The sequence below is a fragment of the Amblyomma americanum genome, chromosome 9 (assembly GCF_052857255.1).
Source record: "Amblyomma americanum isolate KBUSLIRL-KWMA chromosome 9, ASM5285725v1, whole genome shotgun sequence".
NCBI classification, from domain to species: Eukaryota; Metazoa; Arthropoda; class Arachnida; order Ixodida; family Ixodidae; genus Amblyomma; species Amblyomma americanum.
The window spans coordinates 124131941-124153932 of NC_135505.1; the positions used below are offsets into that span (position 1 = coordinate 124131941).

At 44.7% G+C, this 21992-nt stretch overlaps 1 protein-coding gene across 1 annotated transcript; it reads right to left on the reverse strand.

The window, feature by feature from the left end:
• Nucleotides 1-8020: 8020 nt before the first annotated feature.
• LOC144104251 (fibronectin-like) lies at nucleotides 8021-18761 on the reverse strand. The gene is made up of 7 exons (XM_077637146.1): nucleotides 18615-18761; nucleotides 16098-16149; nucleotides 13936-14214; nucleotides 12776-13051; nucleotides 11494-11772; nucleotides 9401-9685; nucleotides 8021-8284 (listed from the first exon to the last, which is right to left on the reverse strand). Exons 1-7 carry the CDS (start codon nucleotides 18696-18698, stop codon nucleotides 8202-8204), a joined length of 1338 nt encoding a protein of 445 aa, XP_077493272.1. The 5' UTR covers nucleotides 18699-18761; the 3' UTR covers nucleotides 8021-8201.
• Between the last annotated feature and the right edge of the window lie 3231 nt (nucleotides 18762-21992).

The following is a 21992-nucleotide window of genomic DNA, read 5'->3' on the forward strand; positions in this document are numbered from 1 at the left end:
GTCCCCTGTGTTACCATTGTGGCGAGGCCGGTCACATCTTCCGGCGGTGTCCATATCGGCCTCTGTGATTGCGAGGCTTGTCTGCAGGTAGTCCCCGTCCGCGGCATGCCGAACAGCCTCAGGAGTTTGACGAATACGTCACCCGCCGGCGTGGTTCATCACCTCCTCCGCGCCGAACGTCCCGATCGCCCTCACCTCGCCATCCGTCGCCTCATCAGTCCGGTTATGGACCTCGTGCACAGCGTGGGTCCTCGAGCCCGCACCGGGAAAACTAGAACAGGCGACCTTTGGAGGCGAAGCCGCCGAACGCCGTATTGCCGAAAAGCTTCCACCGACGCGCCGACTGACCCTTCCCGAATCGACGACCACGATACCGATGACGACGACGACGACGACGAAGACGGCGCCGACGACTGGGTCTGGTAAGACCAAGGTCTCCCTTGACATACCCGTGCTGATTGACTCTAAGGAGGTTAGCGCACTAGTGGATACGGGTGCGGACTACTCGATAATGAGCGGTAGGATGGCTAAGGTGCTGAAGAAAGTTATGATGCCGTGGGCAGGGTCACAAATACGTACGGCTGGTGGCCACGTGGTTACGCCGCTCGGAATGTGTACGGCAAGAATTACGGTGCGCGGATGCACGTTCGTGGCAACGTTCCTCATTTTGCCTGAATGCTCACGAGACGTCATTCTCGGTCTCGGCTTTCTTCGAGAAAATGGTGCGACTATAGACCTTCGAAATCGATTGGTTACAATTTCAACTGAACTCGCTGCCACCAAACCCGCCTTTCGATCTGACGGTCGCACTGAAGTCCTCGTGACCAATTTCAGTAATGAACACCGCCATTTATTTGGCGGCACAGCCGTCGCCCACGTCGACCCCGTCCAAGAGGTGGCTGAGTGTTTCGCATGCCTAGAAGACACGCCTGGTGAAGTTGACGAAGAGGCAGTACGCGCCGTTCACATAAACGAGGGCCTCCCGCCCGCAGAAAGGCAGCAATTGCAAGAATTGTTGCTGCAGTTTAAGGACTGCTTTACCTCGTCGTCTAAGGTACGTCAGACGCCCATCACTAAGCATCGGATAGTCACGCACGATGGCGCGCGCCCAATACATCAACAGCCTTATCGCGTATCTCCCCGAGAGCGGGAGGCCATCCAAACGCAAGTGAAGGAGATGCTCAATGACGGCATAATCCAGCCATCGAATAGTCCCTGGTCGTCTCCTGTCGTTCTCGTAAAAAAGAAGGATGGCACGCTGCGCTTCTGTGTGGATTACAGAAAACTTAACAGCGTAACAAAAAAAGATGTCTATCCGCTACCTCGTATAGATGATTCCCTCGACAGACTGCGCCAAGCAAAATACTTTTCTTCGGTAGATCTGCGCAGCGGATATTGGCTAATAGAAGTTGATGAGAGGGACCGGGAGAAAACCGCCTTTGTCACCCCGGACGGCCTCTATGAATTTCGTGTGCTCCCCTTCGGACTCTGCTGTGCTCCAGCAACGTTCCAGCGAATGATGGATACCGTGCTTACCAGCCTTAAATGGCAAACATGTCTAGTATACCTGGATGATGTAATCATTTTTTCAACAACGTTTTCGGAACATTTGCAGCGGCTCAGAGTGGTGTTAGAAGCCGTACAATCAGCTCATCTTACTCTAAAGCCGCAAAAATGGCATTTTGGATTTACTGAATTGAAGTTTCTCGGGCATGTCGTCAGCTCCGAGGGCATCCGGCCAGACCCTGACAAAATTTCTGCCGTCGCGGACTTCCCGGTTCCCACTGATAAAAAAGCCGTCCGACGATTTCTAGGCCTTTGTTCGTACTACCGACGTTTCATAAAAAACTTTGCTAAGCTGGCCAGTCCTCTGACGCGCTTGACACGAGATGAGGAGCCATTTTTGTGGGGTGCCGAGCAGCAAACTACTTTTGACGATCTACGACGTCGGCTACAATCACCACCAGTACTAGCCCATTTTGACGATGATGCCGCCACTGAAATTCACACGGACGCCAGCAACGTCGGTCTTGGAGCGGTTCTCGTCCAGCGTCCGAACGGTGTCGAAAAAGTAATCGCTTATGCTAGCCGTGCACTTTCCCGTGCAGAGTGTATCTACTCTACAACTGAGAAGGAATGTTTGGCCGTAGTATGGGCCATCACAAAGTTCCGCCCCTATCTGTATGGCAGGCAGTTCAAGGTTATTACTGACCACCACTCATTGTGCTGGTTGACAAACTTTAAGGACCCATGTGGCCGCCTAGCACGTTGGGCATTACGCTTACAGGAATTTGACTTCACGATCATCTACAAGTCTGGTCGCAAGCACACCGACGCTGACAGCTTGTCGCGTTCACCCGTGCAACCTTACGAAGGTAACGCAGAAGACGAAGCATTCTTTGGTGCAGTCACGTCGTCCGACATCATCGCACAACAACGTGCGGACGACGAGTTGAAGCTGCTCATGGAGCATCTAGAAGGTCACCATCCCTCGATACCCTCCTACCTGGCTCGTAGGCTGCCATCCCTATGTCTTCGAGGCGGAGTGTTGTATAAGAAAAACTCCGCCTCCAGTGGTAAGAGTTACCTTCTGGTTATACCAGCCGCCCTCCGCCACGAGATCCTCCTCGCCTGCCACGACGAGCCGACCTCTGGGCACCTTGGATTCACGCGCACACTTGCCAGAGTGCGGCAGAACTACTATTGGCCCAACCTTGCCTCATGTGTGAAGCGATATATTCGGACCTGCCGTGAGTGCCAGCGTAGGAAGACGCCGCCTCTGAAACCGCCTGGCATGTTGCAACCTATCATGCCTCCTAACATACCCTTTGAACAAGTCGGCATGGACCTCCTCGGACCATTTCACTTGTCGTCGGGAGGAAACAGATGGATAGCTGTTGCAACCGATTACCTGACGCGTTACGCCGAAACGCAGGCTCTCCCTCAAGGCAGAGCGGTCGAAGTTGCGCACTTCTTTATGCGTGCAATAGTGCTTCGACACGGCGCTCCGTCCGTCGTCATCACAGACCGAGGGAAGGCATTTACAGCTCAGCTTGTCCACGACATCTTTGAGCTGAGTTACACCAGCCATCGAACAACGACAGCATACCATCCCCAAACAAATGGGCTCACAGAACGCCTGAATAAAACACTGGCCGACATGATTTCCATGTACGTGGATGTGGAGCACAGAACCTGGGACCAAATACTCCCCTACATCACATTCGCGTACAACACTGCGACTCAAGAAACAACCCGCTTTACACCATTCCGTCTAGTCTACGGCAGAGAAGTGCGGATGATGCTGGACGCCATGCTCCCGTGCGTGGATGATGACTTGACACCAGATGCGGGCTCCTTTGTCGAACAAGCCGAGCAAGCTCGCCAGCTTGCTCGTTTGCACATCACAGCTCAACAAGACACAGACTCCAGACGTTACAACCGGCGCCACAGGGAGGTTACCTACAACATCGGTGACCGTGTGTGGGTGTGGACCCCTGTCCGCCAAAAGGAATTGTCCGAAAAACTGCTGCACCGATATTTCGGACCTTATGAGGTGCTCCGTCGTGTTGGAAACGTGGATTATGAGGTTGTTCCACGTGGAACTGTGGCTACCGGTCGTCGGCAACCACGGACTGGCATTGTGCATGTAATGCGACTTAAGCCATACTTCTCGCGTGAGAGCGATGACGCTCCACTTTAAACTGTGTTCGTTTTCTGCTTTGTACATACCCTCGCATCGGGACGATGCTCTTCTTTTTCGGGGGACTAATGCCACTGACCTGGCTCGAGCTACCTGCGCGCTAAGCCGTGACGAGGACGAAGTGGTCGTGTTCGCGTGAGGCGCGCTCGAGCTGGCTCTGTTCTGGGCGATTAAAAACCTCGGTCGTTCTGCGGTCCCCCTCTACGTCTACGACTGTTCTCCGTCTGGCCTGTGACAATATTACGAAGACTGCTATGATACTCACACTTGTAAAACAGATGGAGCTTGTTGTATAGCAGGGGTGTGGAAAATCTGTTCACGGGAAGTTTGCGATAGCTTGAGCTATACTTGTAGTATGGCCTAATGACCTTGCATTTTCAGCAGGCGCATATGTGAACCGTGCATATCAGAAGAGCGGCTTTGCCAGCGTCAAAAGGAAGTGCCTTGAAGGTCACAAAATTTCAAAACCAGAGTTTCAGGCCTTCTTGCCACAATACAAGTGTGGTTCTTTTATCTTGATTCCTTGAGTCGCATCAGCACATAAATAGACACAAACACAGACACGTACTTAAACCACTGAAGCTATGTACCAACCAGCTCAGATACGACTAGTTTTGTAGGTTTTTATTTCAGTATGAATGATCTATTTTGTCTCTATATTTTAACCGCTCTATTTTAAATGCTGTAGTTGCATGTAGTTTTGGTGCTGAAACCAAGAACCAAAATGCACAGGAGGATGACGATGATGCAACTGTGATACACAGAACGCTTACCTTCTTTTAGTGATCTGGTACAACCGCTTCTTTAAAGCGCCTGCCGAAGGCAAGTGCGTAAGAGCGAATGGTGAAGGTGAACACTAATTCCCGTCCCCGAGTGCAGAGTAGCAGGCCAGATATTTATTTTCGGCCCAACCTCTCTGCCTTTCCCGTCAATAAGCCCTCTCTCTTTCCTGAAGGTGAAACTTCGCTCTGCGGATAAAGCAGTTTCCTCGATGCAGTTATCGCGGCCCTCATCGCAGGGCTCCATTTCGAAATTCGTGACTGGATCCCTGGCATAGCTCCACGAAGCAAGTTTGCTGTGACCGAAAGTAGCCCACAGAAAGGGAAAGGCTTTCTGCATTAATAGAGTTTACCCAAAAGGTTCATGTACGTGAGGAATTTGGCAAAAAAAGTTTAATAACACGTGAATGTAAAGTTCTCTCAGTTTCAGTAGTTTAGGTTGTAAACTTTGACTGGTGTTGAAGCTTGCACAATGGCCCCCCTTTGATCAACTGCATAGACTTGTGCCTTCTGTATTGGTACTCATGAAAAGGCTGTAGGCTACTGGCCACCATCGTTGTCTACACTCATCTGTTAACCGCCAGACTTTCAATGACAGAAATTGCCTAAATTCACCCGCACTTGTTCCTTTTTCTTGTTGCTTTAAAGAAAAAAAAAACTAGCCTGCATTTATCTAGAAAAGGGATCCCGATACAAAAATATCAGTTTCTGAAAATGGTAGTCAGGAGTCCTAGCAATATTTTGAGGTATTGTAAAGGAAAGGGACCTTCATGTATTGATAGCATGAGGCAATAATGGTTCTTCGCTTGAAGAAGGCACTCAGATGCACTAAAAATAGAAAGATGACTCAGACAGAATGACAGAAAGATAGTTAACGGTAGTCTAGGGTACCACGTAGCGGAGGCACCCGAGAACATCGCAGCTTGAGGCGATAACCACGGTCAGTTAAAGCACACATTCAGGAGCTGTACACCACTGCACAGTAGGACGTTTGGCGTGGATACGCAAATGGACGCTATACTTGAATAATAAAGTTCTGTACTTATTTCTGGTGGCTGCAACTTTATTAGTTTGGAAATAATTCTTTCTGCCTGTGTGCAATCGTTATTCCGCTCTGACTGTGATTTCCTGCGTGTGGGTACCTAAAAACTTGCCCATCTACTGGTTGAAAATTCTCGATACAATCTACGGTGTTTTTTACAAAGCAGACGTAGGTTCTTAAAATTGACTTGTTGGGCTCTTTAGACGTCTTAAGACTTGGTCAATCGTTCCTAAACATAGGTTGAGGCCGAGATCGGGGTGGTACGATTGGTGAGCAACACACAGCTGCCATGCTTTTGGGTGGAGAGTTGTTTGTGGAGCGGCTCACCTTTCTGGAGAAGTCAAGATGCAACGTTGTACGGATTTCCCAACGAGAGGAGCAGTAATTGAGTCGCATTTGGACAGAAAAAGTACGAAAGTGCGCTGTCAGGGAAGCATACTTGACGCGGACGTGAACAGGCCCGGTTGAGGACGTGTAAGGTATGGAGATGAGAAGAAAAGAAATTGATCAGCGCTTGTAACGTTTAAGAATATCTTTTAGGAAGATATATGTTTTTTTTTCAAGACACGTCTTGCAGTTAGACTTAATTCTTCTAGACTGGTGTTTTGTTACTTCGTCACTCACAAACGCAAGCTATGTTTCGGAAGTTTTGAGTACAGCCACAGCTTGACCTAAATATACCTTATTTTCTGGCTATATATTGAGCTGGTAAGCGGGGCGGGGAATGAGGGTTCTCTAAGAGTTGCTTAGGTGCAGCCGACAGTGTATGTGACATTCTGTTTACTTGTGAGGAACGTCAGGTTCCTCAAATTTCCTTTAAGGGCATGGCAATGTTTTTGATAAATGGGCTTTCGTTTGTTAAAATATTAGTGTCCCACACATTTTATCCTATATTCTCACCGATTCATTGAGATTGATTTTTGTTATTACGCATTACACTTCTCCACTGCTTTATTAGCTCTTCTCTTATGCACTTTTTCTTACGCTGTGGACGAGACATGACTCGCGTTTAAGATGCTTCTGTTTCGTGTGTGGATTTATACAGCGTCGTCTGCCATTCGTCGTTAACCTTTAAAAGCTATACCAGCCTACACACTGCGCCGGTTTGTTCATGAGTGGAATAAATTGATGAAAAGGAAACTACAAAAAAATTTTTGCTCGGTATCTACTCAGATAATAAAAGTACTGACAGTGGCTTCAGGCCAGTATATTTGCTTGCCACTTATTATGAGTTTACTCACTCCGTTTGTACTTTAAGCTTAAAATGACCCATGAAATTGTTTTTTGTGTCGTGGGACGGTCAATATTCTTCTCACAACGCTGCAAAAGGTTTGAAGCGGAGTTCAGGCCTCCTGGCATCCAAGATTAGTGTAGAAAACTTTTTTTTATTTCCCATAAAATAGTGGTATTGTAGATAAATGAAAATTAAAGAGAAAAGAGGAACCACGGGGTGGAGTTATTTTTTGCAGGGCGTCAACGCCTCCTTTTCAAGTGGCGGCGCGCATTGCGGTGTCCGCGCCTCACTGCTGCGTGATGAGGAAGACGCGCGCACAGCGTTTTTTTGGGTCAGTGAAAGAACCATTCGTGAAACGACTGGAATATATGTCGATTTCTGAGAGAAGCCAAAGGACTACTCCTCTGGATGGTAAAGATCAAGCGTGCCAAGTGGCAGTCAACGGACAGGTCTTGTGTGTGCTGTGTAATATTATTTGGATGTTCGTCAAGCTGGGAGTTAATTTCCGCGCTTTTTACCCCGTAATTTATCTTTCATGCTTTCTTGACCTCTTGCGTATATGTGTGCGCGTACAACAGGTAGAATTTCTGCATTGCATAAATTTTCTCTCTTCGTTATGTACGGTCTACGGTTTGCGTAAGGGTGTGCCCACTTTGCCATTCGTGTCACAAATGCTTTGTACACATTTGTTTTGCTTACAGCGAAAGGAGCATGCGCATGATGCAGTGGTATGCACAGGGAGCAGTAAAGCTTGCCTTTTTGTTCCTCTCGATGCAGTGCAATTCCACAGAACTTCAACTGTTTTTTTTCTTAATTTATAACATCACGAATGACGAGTGATGATGAATTGACGGTTGCATGGCAGTTTAACGACAGAAACGTTTTTGGGGAAAACAGACGGGGGTAGGTATACATAGATTATTTTGGGGCTAAAAAAAGAAACAAGAGAAATGTGTCCCAGCCCCATTGGAGCCCTATTGTAGGTACACAATAGAAAAAGTTTGTTTTCTATTGATGCCGTATTCGTACTGAGTGGGCAATCCTGTAGATGCGCTGTTCGCATGTCTATTCGGCTGAGCTCGAGTGCTAGTTTTGCGAGAGAAAGTCAGTAACTGCTTTACAAGTTCATTCTATAGCTTTAGGCACAAGACCATTAGGACGCTGTAGGCAAGAGTCATGCGGTCTTACGTTCTTGCTGACAGAAACTAAAAATGCACAGACACACCAAAACACTTGGTTATAACGGAAGGTTTTATCATTTTCATCCCGCATCCAACACTACCTCTAAATAAATATTATTCCTGAAGCCACCAGTCTCTCCTAAATCGGAAATAAATTAGCTTATCTTCATAAATAAGAACAAGGTGTTGTTAACTACTCTGCTTTCTCCAGGTCAGGTGCAGAAGTCGCAATGGTCAGAGCTTGTTTCTAGGACGGTGGCGGTCATCTTAAAATTTGGAAGAGCATCGACATGACCAAAAGAAGTCCCATTAGGCCAGATAATGATGCAGAGTTGTGTCCTGGGGCTGTAACAAAATAGAAAGTGCTTGCATGCAGTTAAACACTTATTTTGAGGACCTGCTATGATCAGGCACCATATACTTACAATTGTCTTGCTACTGTACTTTACACAACTGTCCAAAGCGTTTATTTTGGCTCTTATACTAGTACATCAGTAGAAAAGATTGCTAAAAGCATTTCCCAAGTAAATGTTCAGGAAAATAAAACCGTTTCTTTTTGCCAGAAGTGAAGAAAGGAAAAGTGACACCTTTACCATAAATTCGAGAGCCTTGTTCAGAAGGGAGATGCTGTTTTTTTAGTGTAGAGAACACCAAAAATATGGCACCTTATTCTGGAAGCCTAGTGTGATTGAAAAACTCAAAGAGCTACAGCGCTTTCAATGTTGGGAATTATGTGATACAGGAATTTGAGTTTCCATGCATCAAAATTATACCCACTTGTAAGCAACCGTTCACTCTGCTGATGTAATTTCCATGAATACACCTCTAAATTCTAATATTTTTTCTATTTACATCACAATACTCCTAGAACCTAATTAAAAACCCTTGTTTGAAACTGTTTAGGACTTTATCATTCAATAAGTCAATAAGTTAATTTTCCAGGTTCAACTGGAGGGTTTCCTGGCTAAAACTGCCTGGGCAGCTTGACTGGGTCCAGGAAACCCCTGCAAGCAGTAGCACACGAGCGGTACAGGACATTCTGCAAAACCAGTAACACATACAGTAGTCGATTAATAAAGAAAACACTCGACACATATATGCACTGATTCGAATAATGTTTAAAATTGAGAACACTGAAACGGTCATACATATGTTGAAAGAAAAATACATTAACACTCAAGCAAACGTTCAACAATCAACAAGTGGAGACATATAATGGCATTTAAACAAAATATTTCCACTGCTCAACTTTTGTATATCCCGTTGTATGTTGATATCTGTTTAAAACATGAGGCCATTGTAAAACATATGACCATTGTAATTTATAATGACTTATCATTAATTTCGTTACGCGCGTCGCTGCCTTCGGTCTTAAGACCGCTAGGTATTATGTTCTCGCACCACTTCCTGAGCGATTCGCATTCGCACTTGAAGAATACGGTCACGTTCGAGCTAAGTTACCTTCAGCTGGGATTGTGACACTTAGCGAGGTCTGCTTGTAGAGGCACACTGGACCTTCCGCTGTGTGCTTGAAGCTTGCAGAAACGGTATATTGAGCTCCTTCTTTGAGACCATGGATCCAGTATTTGGAGTCGCCACTGTCGGTTATGTGATTAACGCACTGGCTTTTAGGTTTAGTGGCGGGACACACTTCGATGCCAATCCTGCCTTCTTGAATGGCCTTCCACGACACCTCAAGACTCTTGTTGGTGACGGGATGCACACTGAAGTCCTCGATCTTTGGTGCTGTAAGGTAAAAAAAAAGAACAATTAAAATCACTAGAAGAAGCTGATGTGTGACAGTGGGTCTAAGGGAAGAAATATGAGAAAATTAATGTTTTTTTGGGTTCATTAAGGACAAGTTTCTCGCGAGTGTTGCTTTTTGCAAAGCCAACTAAGCCTAGCACTTAACGGAAGCGTTACTGCGACTGTGTGACTATGATTCGTTATAAGTCCTGTAAGTAAAAAAATTAGCACTGAATGATTTGCAACTCAGTGGTGGTAAATCCGTGTGGCGAATTATATATCCGGTCTGTCAAGTGTGCAGAGATACTATGCACATGCACTTTTCCAAAAGCTTATGTGGCACCGAAAATAATTGCCTATAACATGAAACAGTGCATGCCGAACATACTAGGATTATTCGTCTCTAAAAGCACTCATACTGCTAACACTTCCGCAGAGCATGGGTTGTCAGAAGCCCTGTGGGAAAACAAGCGTATGAAAGATACATGACAATGCTGTGCGTCTCACAAGGATCGCTCAACATAGCTGCCGTGAATCGTAATCCGGTACTGATTCTTTGTGTCTCTTTTTAACTGCATTGACAAAGGAACTGCTTCACCAACGCCACGTGGCTTCTGCCTCCAAAAAGCTGCTGGCACGGAGGAAACAAAGTGATCGCAACACAGCCATACTGCAAGAGTTGATTTTAATAACGCAAAAACATACCTCATATCGGATGCTAGTAAACCAACTAGTGAGCCATCTAAGCAATAGGACTTAGAGAAAGTGTTTCCAGTCACAAAAAAGAGAAAAGTAAATTTAGGTGGTGAAGTTCAAAACGAGAATGCAACGGTGTGTCACCCTGTACTGCGGGAAATAGATCAGGGGATATAGAAATAAATTGGTTGGGTTTTAAAGTAATTAAACCAGGTAGATGTGAACGTTAAGCATGTAATGCATATGCCGAGGCAAAAGTGTTAAACGTGGTTATACTCAGTTTTTCTTACTGTGAACGTTTGAACATCAATATAGAAAAAATAACGTTAAGTTCTCGAAAATAATTAACATCAGGTCGAATAGGACTTGTCAATTAGAACAGTTGATAATTTTCAATCTTTTGGAGGGGGACTGTTGAAACAGCAATGAAGTAGAAGAGGAAGAGGGGACCAGGGAACGACAGGCAGGCCGAGGTGCATCGGACTGACTAATTAGGTGGCAATATATTGCAGGTTCTGTACGGGCATTGTTTAAACTAGGCCAGTGTGTTGTAGAAGACTTTTAAATGATGCCGCTCTAGTTCAGAGGTTTATACTATGATGATTATGATGATGGCTCTTTTTGATGCTCACGAAAGCAGAATAGATTCAGCTTTTTGTGGAACCGTAAAGTTGGAAAACGTTCATATAGAAACAAAATGCATCTTTCAATCTGAATAAGGCGGCACTTAAGAATATTTCCTTGCGATTTATCCCCGACTTTGGTAGGCAGTTTTCAAAATATCAACTGTAAGGCACTTGTTAGCCTGGAGAGAAAGCGACACGAAGTAGTGATATCAGTAGTGCATATTAAAGATTACCATTTGAATCACTCATGCCACGTGCACAAAACAGATCTGTCTGTTTTGTCAATGGCAGCAATCTGAGAGCAGCATTATTAAAGGAACTTGCAGCAAACCGGAGACGTCTTTGAACTGTCACTACTGTTAATTTTGCAACGGTATCAAATTAAGCTTTCTCGTGCGAATTACTGCCGTTGCCTCCAGCTTTCTTGCTGCATGCACGAAGTACAAGGAGACAACGATTATGTAACTATAATACTGTGGAACTTGCCTTGCTTGAGGGACCTAATATTGTGCACAACCGCTTCACTCAGGTGCCCACTGGTATGATGTACGGAGGTCTGAATGGTGAATGTGAACGTGGTTTCCCGCGGGGCAATCTTGAAGTCGAAATTCCTCTGTTCTGGTGAAGCTGTTCTGTGGTCACAGCTTTGCTGGCCTTCTTCGCACAACTTCAGTTCAAAACCCGTTGGAGGATCTCCGGCATAATCCCACGAGGCCAGTATGTGGTGGTCGCACGTAGCTTGCAGTAGTACGTTTGTGGGCGCTCCTGAAAAGAAGTGAAGACACTTTAATTATGCTTATAGTGTAAGATACGTGAGAATATCGGTAAATAAAAAGTTTGTTTTAAAACAGGCCCCGTATAAAGCCCCTAGGGTTTTAGAACCTTCGGTTCAGGCTATAAATGGTAGTGATGCAGGCTGCACCATTAGCTTCGTCTGATCTGCAGTGCAAAATAGTGGATTGTATTACGGTACTTAGGAGTGTGTTGTAGGCTATGCGGTGCAATCTTCACTTGCACTATTCTCTTCAATTTGACGTTTTTCCCGACTAAATCATAATCACGGAACGACAGGAAATCCTTTTTTGTTTTGGTGCCGTTATGACAGCTTGTTTACTGCCTTTTCAGGGAAGGTGGACCTTTAGAGAAATTTCAGTCTGTGAATAATACTAGTGGAGAGATCAGCCAAAGTTTAGATGAAATATGAAGCGAAACCTGCATTATTTTCTGTTGGCATTTGATAATAATTATTAAAGCGGTGGCATTAGAGGTCCTTTCACGACAAAACACGGAGTCTGGCAGTGTGGTGCGCACCTGCAACTTTTACCAGGTGGCAACCTGCGTGCTATGCAGGTAGCGGTGACGTTGATTCAAATGAATTGAACACAGTTGCTACCTGCCCATATGACACTGCGAATGCTCATTGGTTGAGAGATAAACAGCATCCCAAAGAACTATCTGTTCAAAAAATGGCACTAACGGGTCTCGGGGCGAGTAACCTAGTCTCACATTCCTGATCGGGGGCTGTATTTGAAACGGCCACTTGTGTTTGAAATCGCTGCACTTATGCGCTGTTGAAAGTATGAACAATCCTACCGATCTATGAACTTAGGAAAGGGATTACCTGCGCGGTAGGGATCCCTAATGCTTTCACCCTGTACTCTTGAGGATAGGTTAAGCGCCGTCCGAGTTCTGTTTGCTCTAATAAAGCAATAAGATTGGCGAAAAGAATCTGCGGTTCCAAAAGGAAACAAGGAATTAGCTTCCTTACCGAGTGCTGTAGTTGTAGCCGACACTAAGACAGGCACGCCGGTGGATAGTTTGTCGCCCTCCTTCTTGACCACCTTCACCTCTATGGTGTATGTTTGTACAGGGCTCAGGTTGGTTAAGATGACGAAGGTTTCGTTTGTGTCGACTTGCACGAAGCCGGCTTCTTTTGAATATGCATGAACTGTGTAACCATTAACTTCTTCATGAGGCGCCTCCCATTCGACCTGGATGGACCTTGAGCCACGCGCCGTCGCCTTCAGATCATGGACAATGGGAACTGAAAGTTGGAGATCAGGCAGAACGTTTTATTATCGACCAACTGAATCAGATACTGCCGAAAAATACTCGTCAAGCTGAAAACCGACCGGTGAATGGCAGGTTTGAAACTACACAGAAGCTGGCAGCTTTAACATGGATGGAATCAGTTTGATGTAAGGATTTTGTGCATGAACCTCGCTTGTATCATAATTCACTGAGGCTGGTTCTCAGAAAGGCGGCAGTACCCTTCTGGCATCTGCTTGTATTCGAGAATTACTGTTACATTGAACAACACGGATCTTGACTTCTAAATGAAGTGTGTGGCTTGAGAGCAGCGGAAGCGTTTCAAAAAGAAAAGTATGTTTTACTCTTAGAAAGATCGCATGAACAGCTATGTTTCTGGAAGAATACTGTGCAAAGTTATAATATTTTATCGGCGGCGTAACGCCTCTTAACTACAAGCACTTTTTAGTGGAAAGTACTGATGGTTTAAATAAGCAGTAGACGTTCAGACTGGTTTCAAGAATATGTGCATGTTTACTGCTACTCGAATGATACTGACAAGAATAAGAGATGAGGATCTCCGTAAAGTGGTGCCCATATGTTTACAGAGCAGCTTATGGCCTTCTAAATCACCTTAATAGTGGATAATTTTAAACAGCTTTTGTCGTGTGCATCCTGGAGATGATAAATGCCACAATTTCTTATAGACACAAAATATATATAGGACCAAAGTGACTGGCCTTAACAAAGAACAGCGTGCTATATCTCTTTGCGTTTCTACCTGTACACCGCTAAACAGATAAATATAACCTGGGTTAAAAGCACACTGAGTTCATTTTGGTAAAGGAATGCACCCAGTATTCAGCCAGAAGACTGAGAACAAAATGTAAATGGGCTTACAAGGGCGGGTGGTAAATTCGACCACTACTTGATCTCCGTAGTGTCTCTGGGGCTTGGTATCATCGAAAGGCCTGACCCTCACTTCGTACGTGGTGTTGGGTTTGAGGTTTTGCAGCTTTTGGCCCACTTCAGTAAGGTCCCTCTTTTGACATTCTCGAGGCATCCACTTGGTGCATACGCGCAGCTCGTAGCCAACGACAGGGCCCGTAGACTCGACCCATTTCACCTCCGCTCGCGTGCCATGCACAGATACGACGGTGAGGCCCGTGACTCGAAACCCTAGTGAAACAAAATGAATCAGTCGACCATTATTCACTGAATTATCTTTTAATAAAGATATGATCATTTCGCGTGCTTGTTACCAACTGTTGAAAATATCTGCTATAAAGATTGGGGAGAAAAGATATGTAAGCTAAACAAAAAGGTATTTGTATTCTAAACCTTGTAACTACGGAATTAGCCATGCATGCATATAAACCGTAATATTTAAGTGATACAGACCATGATTCCGTCAGTGGACGAACATACTAGTTCTCATAATTTAGAAATGTTCTACAAGTGTAATTTGACAGCTAATTGAATGCTGTATTTTAGGTTATTAACGAATACCGCTGTATAGCACTGAACGAAAGCTCAGCATTCGCAGCACAGTATTCAGTAAACCTCGTGTACGCTATTACAATCCTACACCACCATAGTGTTACAGCGGCCATGCTGTCATCGCGTGGAGTATTTTTTTATTACCTCCACATCATGTGGTAGACAGTTTGCTAAATTAAACTGACGCTGTGCAAGTTGTTTTTACCTTGGAGGAATTAATGGGCAGAGTGATAATTATTAAACTGAATAGAACCAGAACGGTAATCTCAAGACTGTGTGACCACTGCAGTATAATTTTTTTTCGGTGACTGGGCGAAATTTTAGAATGAGCTACACGAAAGTCTCTCTGCTGACCAGCGTGTCGACTATAGGGCTGTGTGCAAATAACCCCATTAGCAATACTAATTGAACGCTATCATCCTTAGGCTAGAAAAATGTCAAGCTTTGTCCTGAATTATTTGCCTAACAAGCCCTAAGTCGCTCACTTTTCTCATAAAAAGGCGTCGGCTTTGATTATCCCGGTAATTTTCTTGGTCAACTCACATAAAAAAGCACCGCGCATAATTATAATCATCATCATCACCCTGATTACGCTTACTGCAGGGGAAAGGCCTCTCCCATGTCTCTCTCCAATGAACCCTGTCCTTTGCCAGCTGCGCCCACCCTATGCCTGCAAACTTCTCAATCTCGCCCGCCCACCTAACCTTCTGCCGCCTCCTTGCTACGCTTGCCTTCTCTTGGAATCCACTCCGTTAACCTTAAGGGCCAGCGGTTTTATTGCCTTCGCATCACACGCCCTGCCCAAGCCAATTTCTTCCTCTTGATTTCGACTAGGATGTCATTAACCCGCGTTTACTCCCTCCCACGCTTATTAGGGTGTCTAAAACGTAATCACCATGAAACACCCGCCGGTACTCGTACGCTCGCCTACCGATCATTTTTTCGTCCACAACTAGAGTATGCACCGAACCCTTGGCCACCTTCGTGTGCTGATTCACTCAACTCTTTTAATTGATTCAAAATTTCACTGCACTTTTCAGAGCCAGAAACTGCAGCGGTCATTTGAGTGTAACAAATATTGAATCATGCTTGCCTCTTTCCTTTTTTGCAATAATGACTATATTCTGCAGTGCCAATTATTAGAGTCAGCTTAACCTTACCTCAAGTCACGCTGTTTCAACAACGTTCTGACCTGCCGATGTTTTTGTGGTCGAGTATGTGTTTTATTTCATCCCCTCTGCTGCAGGCTATCGCTCACAGCAATGGTCTTTTGGAACACTTCGCTAACATGTATTATCCACGATCTTATAGAGCCAAAACAACACGCATCTTTTGTTTCTAAACTTCAAAAACCACTGTGTAACTGTTTTAATTTTATTTTAGGGATGAGTTTGAGAATGAATAAGCATTGTATTACGATGTAACTCTTGTTTCATAAATAAATATTGGATCGTATTTATGTAATCTCTCTCGCACATTTCTCCAAAATTTGGAGCATGTGAGGCAGATTAAATACATATTTCAGTAAATAAATAAATAACATATATACGCTTATAGCTTACATGTTTCAGGCGGAGCATCATCTTGCATGGCGTTATTGCCGAGGGCGCTTCCCTGGAAAGAATCGATCAAAAAGAGCTGTTGGCTTCCTAAGGACGCGCCAAAATGCTTATTAACCAGCACTTGATCAAAAAGTGAATGCTGCACTAATAAAGTTTGAAAAGAAATAATTTTGTTGCGTCTCAACAGAAAGAGTTTGCTGAAGGCTTGGGCTGAGAAACAATTTTTTTTTTGAAGCACCATATCGCAGTCCGGTCGCGACGTATTGTCACCAGCGGATGTGTAGGCACACTCCATCATATGCGCAGGTGTTTCTTGCAATTTGTCTTGCCTGGCCGTACATCCGCAGAATAGAAATTTTGCGACCAACTGTTCATGCCATTCAGTATATCTCTTTTATACTACAGTAGGATAACGGCTTTAACATAGAGCCTCTCAGTGTATCACCTTTTTACAAATTTAATTGCAGCAATTTAGTATATCCCTTTTTTACTCTAGTGAGGTATCGCTCTTAGTATGTAGCCTAATAATACATCACGTTTCTGATATATTTAGTATATTGCAACTTGACGCTTTTAATGTCGCAATTTGTTATATTTTCCTTTTACTATATTAGGTATCGCTTTCAGTATACAGCCTCTTAGTGAACCGTTTTTGAGACATTTCTATTATATCTTGTATTTAGTTTATTACGATATCGCTTTTAGTGTACACAGCTTTTTAGTACATCGCTTTTAAGATACTTTTAATGTACCGCCTTTTAACATTTTTACAGCAGTAATACCGTCTCATTTATTATGCGTCCAAGACATGCCCTAATTTTTTTCTTCAAATTTTGTATTTATTTTTACACTTTAAACAGATTCGGGAGAACCGCAAGGAAATAAGTCACAAAACTAATGCTAATAAGGACAGAACATTAGCACTCCCTCAAAAAAAAATAACTAACCAGGTGCCTAATGACAATCCACAGTGAAGAACAATGGATTTAAAATAACCAGTTTTGAGAATGGTGTTACAAACACCTGCTTTGTAAACCTTTGTCCCTGTTCACTTTGTTTTGTGCAGCCAAGAGCCAAGCACAGGGACAGACTCACCGATGTACAAAAGCATGATAGGCAATCTCCCAAAAATATGTGCTAATGAGCGAGAATGAGCTCGAAGTAAATGTGAAAGAGCTGTTTTGTTTGCAAAAGAGGCCATTCGGTAATAAGTGCCATGGTTCACTAGTTCAGAAATCACAAAAAATGGCGATATAAGATAGTACACGCATTGAAAACTTTTGAATACAAAGGCAACAATAGCAATGAATGATGAACAATGCTTTTCGACCCGAGCAACTGTACTGTCTAACTTTAAGATACAGACAATACAGCGTACCCTTTACTGTTAAATAGTAACGTTTACATATTGTTACGTGACGGCAAGCAGGTGAAAGCAGGACTACGGGCGATTTGGCGAGCGTCTGCAGCTTGAACAATGGCGTCACGGGCGTAGGCGGTGACGGGACGGTCAGCGGATGGGACAAGTGTGTCCAAAAGCAGGCGGCATGTCTCCCATATAAGATATACAACGGAGAGTAACCAGTTGTGTCATGCCGGGAGGTGTTGTAAGCGAACGTCACGTAGGGCAAGGCGAGATCCCAGTCTTTGTGGTCGGGGGAGACGTACATAGACAACGTATCTGTTAATGTCCGGTTCAAATGCTCGATTAGCCCGTTCGTCTGCGGGTGGTGTGCTGTGGCAATCTTGTGCTTGGTTGAACATGAGCGCAGGATGTCGTCAACAACTCGAGACATGAAATAGCGTCCGTGGTCAGTGAGTAATTGACGAGGGGCACCATGTTGCAGAATAAGATTGTGCGAAAGGAAGTCAGCGACATCGGTCGCGCAGCTCATAGGCAATGCATGGGTGATAGCGTACCGAGTGGCATAGTCGGTGGCTACTTCGACCCACCTATTTCCGCATTCCGAGGTCGCGAATGGTCCAAGGAGGTCGAGCCCTACACGGTGGAACGGCTCCACGGGCACGTCTATAGGATGCAGAAGACCAGGAGGGGATCTTTCACCGCTTACCCGTCACCGCCTACTCCCCCGCCCGTCACCGCCTACGCCCGTGACGCCATTGTTCATGCTGAAGACGCACGCCAAATCGCCCGTAGTCCTGCTTTCGCGTGCTTGCCGTCACGTAACAATATATTTCAGAAAAGGCACGCGATTTTATTGCGTCTAGAAAGACACCTATTTTCACAGCGTCTAGCTGCCCAGTCCAATTGTCCGTCACATAACGCTTAGATTTGAATGGCTTGAATTGAAAAGCTCCGAAAGTTTTGCTTGGGAGGCAGCTCAGAGATAAATGAGGAGAGAAATTTAACCGCGAAAATGAAGAGCTTGGAATAGAGAAGATGGGGACGACCGTAAACCAACCTCGACATTCAGAGCATGAATTAATCAATTGTGGGAAAAAAATTCGCATTTTCATAATATCTCCTGACAGACAATCTGAGAACTTCAAACTTACCGTAATTTGCTGGACCTTCTGTGCGGCCAGAATAAGGCACCCGAACAGGAGAGAATGTCCGAGAGTGTAAGATTGTGGCCTCATCTCTACAGCCTCCACCCAGTTGTGAGAACAGCCAAGTCTTCCTGCCCACCGCCTCGCCAACTGTTTATATTGCGTGTTATCTCTTTCGCACGTAAGTGCTAACTCGTGTCACCACCACACCTCAGTAGTTCAGTGTTCCAGCAATATGACGATATGGCACAAACGTCACCTAGCTCTGCAGCTACACAGAGGAGATAAGGGTGAATTCAAGTAAAAAACCTGGACTGCCGCCCTAGTCGCACTGATAAGGTGCGTACGTTGTACGGTTGCCGTTGCCGAGACCAGGCGTAAGAGCGCATTTAGCGATTACCTGTTTCAGATTGCACAATATTATTAGGTTCGGTCATATGTTTAGAGGAATCCCCCAAGGTGGAGTAGATTTCTAATAAGGGAGTAATTACTCATTGGCATCCACCCGAGCGCTGCCAAACGGCTACAAAGGAAAGCTACACAGCTTTCTCAGAAACTTCGTAGTTAAAGAAAAATTCGTCCTGGTCAGGGGTTCGAACCCGGGACCACCGCTTCACCGGAGCACTCGAACCGCGTACCAGGATGAATTTTTCTATAACTACGAAGTTTCTGAGAAAGCCGTGTAGCTTTCCTTTGTAGCCGTATGGCTGCGTTTGGTTGGATGTAAATGAGTAATTACTCCCTTATTAGTATAAGGTTCGTGTAAAAATAGTTTATGATTTGTTGTTATGTACAGTGTAAAAATGTATCACAGAAAAATTGAATATGAAATGCCCTAAAGAAAAGCGGGAATCAATATCGGTGTATTTCTCTGCTGAAAGGACACGATGCAATAAAAATATCAGTGTGATTAATGTTCGGCGGACTAAATTTTTGTGCAGCAGTGTGGTTAACATCTTAACTTCCGAAAGCAAATCAGGCTATGGGGGACGCCGTAATGAAGGGCTCCGCATAATTTCGGCCACCTGGGATTTTTTAGCGTGAATTGGCATCGAACATTACACGGTCGTCTCGTATTTCACCTCTGCCGTAATGCGGCCGCCGTGGATAGTATCGAACCCATGTGTTTTGGGTCACGAACACCATAACCACTAAACCACCATGGTGGCTTCATGTTTAATTGTGGCTGGGTGAACTTACGGCTTGCTTCAGAAGCACTTTGCCCGCAGAAAATTGCTTGCGTTAGTCCAGAGTGACTTCCGTATTAGTGTGTTGAGAAGGTATCACAAAATTCCATGGTTTTATTTTTTCCACTAAAACACTGGCTTTGCGAACCACAAATGCGTAGTCATTTATAATATTATTCAAGTGCTCACTATTAAAATTTTAGGACTTAAAACTATTAGTTGTTTAGGTCCAGATGAGTTTTGGGCTGACTTTTGGTATGCATGTTGAAGGACACCTATTGTAAAAGCCACTGCCGACACTTGGGATAGCAAAAACTATAATGTATGGAATCTTTTTTAGTTTTGAATGCTCCAAGGATGTCCTGAAAACGTGTTGGGTACATCAGCACAGCTGCCTCACGCGTTGAGAGACACCGTCAATTGAGAGGGTGTGGAGATGAGATGTGGATGACGGCCCCGAGCAATGCGGAATTCATGTCAAAAGCTCCCTTAAATTACACGACCCATGAACAGTGGGACCTCTGTGGAAATAACGGTAACAAGGCACCATAATGGCCAAGCTGGTACTTCAGCAGTAAACAAAGCAGCGCAATAAATGAACATAGCACAAGATGAGGCACAGCCCCTAGTTTAGGTTTGTACATATATATTTGTGGCCGTTGTACAGGTAGTACGTAAGAACAGGTGATGCCTTCTACTACAGGCATATCAAATGCTCTAGAAAACCCCGTCCACCTCTCCCAGTAGCTTTAAACGTTTTTTTAGCCTTCTCAATGTAACGCTGAGGAACTTGAAGCAGGAGTTCACAAGCATGCGTCACCAGCGATTGACAAGAATGGGTCGATTGTCTGTGCTGCCTGGGACGTGGTTGGCAGAGGGCAGTGGGAACGTTTTTGCTTTGCGAGACTTACGGTGCTAATTTGCTGATAGGTCTCGGTTTTATTGGTTCCGTTAGCTGCGTGAGTAGGCGAGTAAAGCGTGAAGAAAGTGGAGGGTTAGGTCAGGGGCCAAGGTTGCACCCCGCTTTGGATAATAAAGAAGTACGGAAAGCTGGGCAAGTTGGTTACTACTGTTCATGGTAAAACAGCGCTGAAAAACACGAGGACAAAACAAACACGAGGACACGAGCGCTTTGTTCTGTCCTTGTGTTTTTCCGCGCTGTTTTACCATGGACTGGATAAAGTTGTGCTCTCTCTCTTAACCTTTAAATTTTCTTACAGCAATCGATTATACTGCTGTGATTGGTGTGCCTAAATGATGTAGTCCTTGTAACTCTAGCGCATTTTTAGCAGTAGGACATTTACCATGACTCCAGTTTTCACCTCGGTTATTTTTTCTCTTATTTACAAAAACGTAACCTGAACGGACCCTCACCGCCTTCCTTTAGACCAACAACCCTTTTTAAACGTATGCATGGTTTTGCCTTATGTTTAACCTGCCGTTTCTGATAGTACCCGCAAAATTTGTGTGTGGCACATGAAACGAATGAAAAGGCGTTTTATAGCTGTTCAGTGAGAATATATTATTCTGTGCTAACATTTAGCACTCTTTTAAAAAAGTTTTGCACCGATTTAGAGAAGAGTATTAACAGACCCTACAGTATCTTCTTATTAATGCATTCATGCAGCTGCTTGTCGCCTTGGGAGTCGTTCTCTGTGTCACAACTTGAAAGCTTGACGTCACAGTCTGATGTCTCGTGCGATTGCTGCACAATTGCAAAGGGCTGGCGCTTATCACGTGCTTCACTGACACGCAAGGGATTGACCTCATGAGGGCTTGGCTTCATCCGATACGCTCCTTATGGCGACCGAGTTTTCGAGGGCGTGTCGTCAGGTGAATATGATGTGGACATTGGTGTGGCTCGTCTACGCCTACTACTTCTGTTACATTGGCCATTATTAAATACATGGAGCAATATGTGCGGAGAGATAATAAAATGTCACATTCCGTGGCTATCTTTCAACCCCGCCTAGATCGCGGTACACTCGTGATAAATATTGTGTGGAAATCGTAGAGACATGTCAGTAAACCCTGACATTTCTTCAGGCTCCTACGAGTTTTCCTGCATCCCAGACAGTCATTATGAAGAATCACTTGGGGGAGTAGTAATGGCAAGTGAATATAAAGCGCAACCTTTTGTAAGCCTCACTAGTGCTTGGCTTCACCAGAAAACGAGTTTAGAATCAATAACCGCTGT